General features: G+C 39.0%; 1 protein-coding gene across 5 annotated transcripts in view; it reads right to left on the bottom strand.

Annotated features, from left to right (window-relative positions):
* ADAM12 (ADAM metallopeptidase domain 12) overlaps nt 1–7,925 on the bottom strand; it is a 335,949-nt gene that overhangs the window by 284,479 nt on the left and 43,545 nt on the right. For all 5 annotated transcript variants that reach the window (XM_019555704.1, XM_019555701.1, XM_019555702.1 and 2 more), the window contains one exon: nt 5,183–5,316. In XM_019555704.1, coding sequence (XP_019411249.1) covers nt 5,183–5,316 — 134 coding nt within the window. The remainder of the gene's footprint in view (nt 1–5,182; nt 5,317–7,925) is intronic.

Genomic DNA, 7,925 nt, shown 5'->3' with positions numbered 1-7,925 from the left:
GTTTCATCTCTGAGGATTTTGGACCCAATTTACAAAGGTACTTAGGAACTAAAGTCTTCTTAGATATTTTTGTAAATTCCACTAGGCAGCTAAACACCTTTGTAAATGTGTCCTTTGATTCTACCGCAGTACTTATTCAAATGCCATTGAAAGTACCAGGCAAAAAGAACAAAGGGAAAATCTGTGCTTGAATGCCAAGTGTATAATGCCTCAATATGGAGAGGAAACTGGCACACATTTTTAAATATAGGTACCCAGTTAGTAAGATCTACGGAGCATTTCATGTGACTATTTTCATACCTAATCATAATCTATCTGCATACAATGTTTTTTCTCTTAATCCCAAAGCGCTTAAACTGTGAACTATATCCTGGTCATATGACAAAAAGACAGCTACTTCAACAGGCGGGTCATTTTAAAAAGAAATATTGTCCACCCAAAGTAGAATCCTTTCTTGGGTTGCCAAATATGATATAGGACATGGGCTATTTCTGCTCTAATCCATCCTCCATATGCTGTAGCATTGCAGGGATGTGTAGTCCTTTGGCCTATCTCTTGTTTCATACCCTTTCCTATTTGCATTTTTTCCACAATTGGTAGTGGTACCTATATGTACCTTTATAAATATGTTTATGTCATACTGAAGGATGGGGAATTGTTTACAAAGGTGCTTGTACTCTCATTTTGCCTTCTTTCTTAGTTCCATAGTTGTTAGGACCTTACAGATCATCAGGTCCAGGCCCCCTGCACTTAGGCAGGAAAGACTTTACATCTTTTCTAGTCCCAACAAATTAAGGTTCTTGCGAATAGAAAAGATGACTTTTTCTGTGGGTTTTTTTAAACTCCTGCATTTTACTGGCTTTGAAGATTTACTTGCTGCACTTGCTTCAGCAGCAGAGCTGGTAAACTTCTTGATCTTGGACCTAAACTTAAAGCTCCCCTACTGGCCAGGCATTTCTCTATACATAGAAGAATGACATGAGAGCTAGAACCTGAAATGCCTAATACAGCCATCACATAATCTGACTTTAACTTCCTCATAATGAAGCAACACAGTTAACCAATAGGGTGTCCTTACCAGGGGTGGGGCAATGGGGGTTGAAGCCAAACAGATGGTCCCTTAAAATTCTTGTTTAAAAAGTCCTACTGCGCACTGTAAAGTTACTGACCCAACTTTCATCAAAAATTGGCTTGATTTTTAAGTCTCAGGCCAAGTTTGAAGGAAATATTCAGCCTGGAACAAATGGGGAAAGAGTATTTTTCCTAGACTTGCATAACACAAAAATGTCTGAAATGATTTTACTCAAACTTAAAAAGAGAGGGAGAGAAAATAGTACCTTTGGGTTGTGATCAAGCATGAAAAATGTCAGCACTTAAAGGATTGCATAGAGAAAATTATGAATAAGTGAAGAAAGGGAATTAGCATGGAAGCTGGAATTCAGTCTTAAATATAAGGAGCATTATCAACACTTTCTGTAATGCACACATCTTGTCATTTTGTTTCAGACACAGCATTTGTTGCTGAGAAGAAAACGGGAAAACTACACAACTGTTCAATCTCCAGTTCTTCAATGCTGTACATGAAGAATCTTGCCTCATGAGTAGACCCACTGGCAACAAATTGATTCCTGATAACAGGAGACACTAATCTTAGACATAAATATTTGCAGAATTGGGTCCTAGGCTACAGCATGAAACTGAATACTATAACTACCTTAAATAAGAAAAGAAATTTACCTTGGCAGTATTAATGGCCCAAATGAAAGGTTAGCTAGAGCACTGGGGCTAACAGTTTCATTTTTACCAAAAACTGCTAGGGGAATCTTTAACAATCATAAATATGCAGTTGAATAGTCCTATTGAGAGATATACATTCCTTCTATGTACTTACCTTCAAAAACACATACTTATGTTTTCCTGTACATTGATAAATAAATAAAAGTACTTGCATAGGAGTAATGTGCCTTTATATAAATAAGAGTACAGATTACAGAAAAGTGCTATTATTTCATTCTGTAGTGTTCTAGGGTACTTGTACACATGATGCCATTACCATGCACGTGATGAAAATGTCACTTTGTGTGGCTTAATGGTGTCACACTTACACATGCAAGAGTTTTGGGGATTTTAAATGAGTTTACATTGTTGCAAACTAAACTACATCCCAATTTACGATGTAAATTGCAATGATGCAGCTGTCAGCTGTCCCCCCAGCCATGGGAGAGGCAGGCAGGCTCTGCAGGAATAAAGGATTGGGCCCCAGCTCAGGATTGGGGAAGAGTTGGATCGGGCCAGGTGCTGCCTCTGAGCAGGGGTAGCACCTGGCCTACTAGGAGTCTGCCCCCGGGGCAGGTACACTGCTGCTGCACAGGGAATGACCATGGCCCCCTGTAACTCAGGGGCCACTCAGCCCAGTGGCAGCTCACCCCCTCCACCGCAGCTGGGCTCTGGCAAAAAAAAAAAAGGGGGAGATCAGTTAAAAACTCACTGTTTCAATTTAGGAGGCACAGAATAAAACCCTGAGGACTAAACCCCCCCATCACATGTACAAGTGCCCCTAGCTTCATTATAAAAATCTTATGTTTGACCATCTATAACATTAGCTTGAAAAATTGGTCTGTCAAGATTTCTTTGAAAGCAAAAGGAGAATGCTTCTGCAAAGTCTGAAGAATATTCATTGGATGTATTCTGAACGAATGGTCAGACCCTGTTATTTTTGCTCCCTACCATTTTTCATCTACCTTGCTTGAAAATGTCTGGCAATTACCCTCTGAACTTCCCATATTGTTAAGTATCCTTGAAAAGTCATGTGCTAGTAATATTTAAATAAAACAGGTAGCAGTGGAGTTGTTGACACTTTTTGGTCCTGAAGAGGTGGATCCCACTGCTAAGACCATCCATGTTGGTGCAGATAACTTCAGTCAAAAGTACGCTAGCCCCAAGTTTTTCTGCTGGGGTGCCACCCACAAAGAGGCATTGGCTAATGATTAATTTATGCCAAAATCTGATCCCAGATAATCCAACAAAAATCAGAACAACATGAGCGCTCAGTGAAGTAACTGAGAAGAGAATTTTGTTATTGGGATGAGGCAGAGAAGAGGAAAGGGGAGACTACAATATATATCAGGACTAACACAGTTCCTTCAGTTTTTCTTGAAGGTCTCCCATACAAGTGCTAAGGGGTGGTTTTGCTGCAAGGTTATTATCTACACACAACTTTAATACTTTATCATTCTACATACAAATTAAGTCATTTACTTTTCTGTATTTTCTTCAGCAATGTAATTCACCTAGATAAGCAAAAAAAAAGTGTCATGCTTTGAAAAAGAGGTAAAGAGCAACAGATCTTACTTAACATCTACCAGAACACAGTTTAACTTTCCTACTTATCAGTATTTACATGACAAACTATTCACCATTTTATTCCTTAACCAGTTTAACATTGTTGTTTTTCCCACAGCTTGATCTGCACTTTTATGTATTTAATTTATAACAGTTTCCATGGAAAAGAAATATTCAAAAAAGTGCTGAGGCAGCACATGGATCTCGATACCAAACCACAAATCCTTTCTAATGTTCATCTTAAACTGCAAGCAAATCTGGGAAACAAATTAATGATATAAATCATATTATCATTATTCACATAAGGATACTTCATTGTAACCCTTTCAGAAAACTACAGTGGGCTTGAGTAGCCTAAAGTACTCTACAAGGAGAATGTCTGTTTCCAATTAAATGTTCTAAAAATAGAGTTGCACATACAGCTAGGACAAAGCCATCTGTGTTATCTCCCCTAAGATATCACATGCCTTTATAGATTCACAATAACACTCCCTTTGTCAGTACTTATATTCAAACATAGGCTTAGCCTTTCCTTCCAATACATAGATTGGGACAGGAAAGGTTGGGGCGGGAGAGGATAAGGAGAGGGGAAGGAAGGAGAAAATAATAAATATAAAAATTTTGAAAAAGTCTCTTTTTATACCCAGCGTTGTCAATTCCAAATAACCATGCTTCAAAGTGTTTCCCTCAGAAGACATCTATAGTAATTAAATAGGATTTCTTGATATACAGTTTTCAGCAGCAGTACAGGTTAACATTTTTCCCCATTTGAGATTTTGTTTTAGTTTAATACATTCATGTATCATACGTGATAAAATTAAATGGTAGCACAATCTGGATTTAAAAGGTTGGGTCCAAAATTGGCACCTGCCCTACATGTCCATGAAAGAGATCCAGGAGACATAACATACTCCCTTACTCCTTCCTTATTGCTATCCATACCACCAAACCTGTGTGTCATGGGAAAGGCAAAGCTCAGAAGGGCTGGTTCTCCTCCACATCTAAATAGCATGGCATATTGGAAGAGTTGGGTCCAGTCCAAGAAAACTAAGCCAGTATTGTGGAAGAAGCAATCTGTAACTGGCCAGAGACAGATTATTTCTCTACTGGAGCAAGTGGGGAGACCAGGGAGAAAGTCATGACTGAATTACAATTCCCTCTCTGGGATGCTTCTGCAGCAGTAACACTAAATGCAGTCGCCTGCTACGGGATACATGCAATGTCTCAAGTTCCCCCTAATGAAGCAATGCTAGTTTATACCCTAAGACAGACTGTACCCTCATACTTCACCTACATATATCACCCCACAGAAAAGAGCTACAGGACTGGTGAAGGAGAAAGTATATAAGGCATAACATATATTCATTACAGACACTGACTTTCCTTTGAACCCAGACTTATCTTTTAGACATCTTCCCTCATCTTCTTGACATCTATCATTTCCCCTTTCAGTGTAATTCCTCCCTTAAGTTAGCCAATGCTTTCCCCCCTTTATTTCTACCAGTATAACATATTTATAAAATTAATTCAAAATATATTAATGGATCTCAAGCAACTAAGAAATAGGTATCAAAATAGATGTTTAAAAATGAAATCGAAGTTTTCATTATCAAAAATGTCACTTCAAAATGACACAAAACAGCTCAAAATTCTCATTTATTTTCTTAAAGATTTTATTCTAATAAGGTAAATAATCATTTCTAGTTGGCAGACATTTTGCTAAAATATCATCAATGTATGTTTATAACAGATGTGGTGAAGTGCAGGCATTTGTTTTTATTTACAGTCTTTCAATTTTTGTATAGGTCATGATATAATCATCAACAAAATGAAAACGAACCTTTGAATAGATGCCATTTATTGGTTTCCATTGTTCTCCGTTCAAAAGGTAGGGAACTATTATCTCATAATCTTCTGACTGGTTCTTTGGCATCTGTTGCCTAGAGGATTCCAATTTACTGTCCACATTCTCTCCTAGGTTAGGGGGGAAAAACATTTCATGTTAGTAGGAAACAGAACTCGACAATGTGAACCTTATTATTTATGGCACTTGGCAGAAGAGTTCAGAATGAAGTAAATTCAAGGAAAAAAATTAACTATTAAAACACAATGGGCTGATGTTGCTTCTTAGAGAAGTCAGCAGCAAACCACACCTGAATTCTAAGGGAAAAGGGAACTGTTAAGGCTATACTTCCTTTGAGCAAACCTCTCATTCCTGTCAAAAATGCAATTAATGTGAAGACAGGGTGAGGGGGGAAAAGTAGACAGTAGCTTAAGGGAACAGAATAAGCAATATAGCAGCCCAGGACCATCCAGGCTACGGACACATAAACCAGTATAAGTGATTGGAAACCAGTTCAAATATGTAACACAACAGAAGTTCAGTGCATATAAACCACTTTCAAAATGGCCCAAACTGGTTTAAAATAAACCTGGACAGATGTAGTATCAGACTTAACTTACTTAGATTAAATTGGTTTATTGAATTTCTGTCCCAGATCCCCTCCATATTCAAGTTAACTTACAGTCCCCCAGCATCCCAAGATGCTTTGCACCTCTCCTGCAAACTTCCCCTTCCAGGGTAGGCATGCTAGCTTCGGTTCAAGCGGTCTTCTCCAGCTGAGCAGGGATGAATGCTCTAGAGCCCCCTGCTTTCTGGCCTGAGCCACTGCAGGCACATGGCTGTATTTATGGACTCAAAAGTGAATGTCCATTCACTTGCTTATTGGTTCAATCTATGCAGCTTAGACTAACCTGCAAAGATTGAATCGATTCAGCCTCGGCTTTTTGACTGTCTGTACTTAGCCCCAACATCCAGTCAAACTGTCAACTGTCAAACTATGCAGCAACATTTTCACTTCTATCATTGTAATTTAAAGTAGAGATTTGTCATGATAAATAATAGGTTCTGCTTAACATTGCAAAAAGGTTATAATACTTATTAATGTTACAGTACCACCCCAAAAGCACCACTTTATTTGATGCTGTACAAACCTTGCCCTGAAACACTTACACTGTAGGGACATAAGAGAACAGTGGGTGGGGTTGCAATATGCAAGCCAATGAAACTGGGGAAGTCCTGGCACTGCTGTGCTAATTACATGGATCATTCTTTACTTTTTGTCTTTTTTCTATATTGGAGGTAAGAAAAGGAAGATGGGATGGGGAGAGTTTTCCTGGGTATGGCTTTTTTGTCTAGCTAAAAATCAACAGATTAGATTTGTAAGCGTCTCAAAGGTGAACCTTGAGGAATTTGAAAGATAATGTAACAACATTTAAAGATTTCTATTAGGAGCCATTGTAAAAAAAGTAGAGAGAGAGAATTTAAGAGGGGCCTGAATCATTCCTTCAGGTGCATGTTTGCAGAATCAGACCCAAAATACTCATAAAAAAAGTGGTTAGTATTGCTGTCAGAACCATGCAACTAGATCCCCAATTTCTCCTGAGTGATTTAATTATCCTACTATGCTTTCATATAGTCTTAGCTCCCTAAAGGTAGATGATAGTCATTGATTTTCTTTTATGTCCTTTCCATTTCTTTGGCTGAGTCAGCTGGTCCTCACATTTTGCAAATTTGAGTCACACTACAGACATAATGATGCAGTTTTAGATTACTGAAGCCTCCAAGTTTATTGTGCACAAAAGGTTTAGCCATTTTAATCCTAGACTTTTTTTATTAGACCCCATTACTTCTTAATCCACACCATTTTATTCTGCTCTGCATGGAAACCTTCAGTTGTACTCTGTTTAACAAATTAGTCTGAATTCTGTTCAACACAAAAACTCACTCACTTTAGTGGTCTCAACATTTCTTTCTAATTACTCAAGAAGGTCATAAAGCATTTAGAACCCCTAATGACATGTGCACAACGCCTCCTTGCAATATCAAGGAGTGCCACTCATTCCTGCTCTGTGAGCATCAACTCCTCAAGATAAGGCCTCTTAAAGAGACCCACTTAATACACCCAGGCTGGGACAGAAGTTACACATAAGCCAGTATAAGTAGTCAGAAATTGGTTTAAACCTGTAACAGAACTTAAGTTCAGTGCACATAAACCAGTTACAAATAGTACACATAAATGAGTTTTGAGAGAAACCTGGTTGAATGTAGTGTCAGACTTAATTGATTTGGGTCATATTGGTTTATGAAACTTCTGTCCCAGAACGCTTCCTGGTTTAAGTTAAACCAGAATACCCCAGCATCCCAGCATGCTTTGCAGCCCTGGGCTGTGCTCTCTACTCCAACAAAGCAAGACTGGCCCCCACTCAGCTGCCAGCAGGGACTTTTCCATCCCCAGCAATCAGGAGCAGGGTGGATTTTCCTGCCTCACCCCTTTCTCAGTTAAAGAATCAACCCAGCTCCCAACTGGGGCAGGGAGTAAAGCCCCCACTGCTGGCTTCCCCGGTTCACTGGGCATAGGGTGGGCATTTCCCCCCACCCCACCTCAGCTAACCCACAGGCCAGGGATGGGTCATGGCTGGAGAAATCACTAGGCCGGTGCAAATAGGCAACTATTCAATTCAGATTCAGCTGATTTGGATTTGTAGATCTGAATCACTTTTCTGATTTGATTCAGCCAAAT

Source organism: Crocodylus porosus, unplaced genomic scaffold (assembly GCF_001723895.1).
Source record: "Crocodylus porosus isolate Cpor-Errol unplaced genomic scaffold, CroPor_comp1, whole genome shotgun sequence".
Classification (NCBI taxonomy): domain Eukaryota; kingdom Metazoa; phylum Chordata; order Crocodylia; family Crocodylidae; genus Crocodylus; species Crocodylus porosus.
The sequence above is the reverse complement of the archived record's forward strand: the minus strand, read 5'-3'. Positions and strand labels throughout refer to the sequence as shown.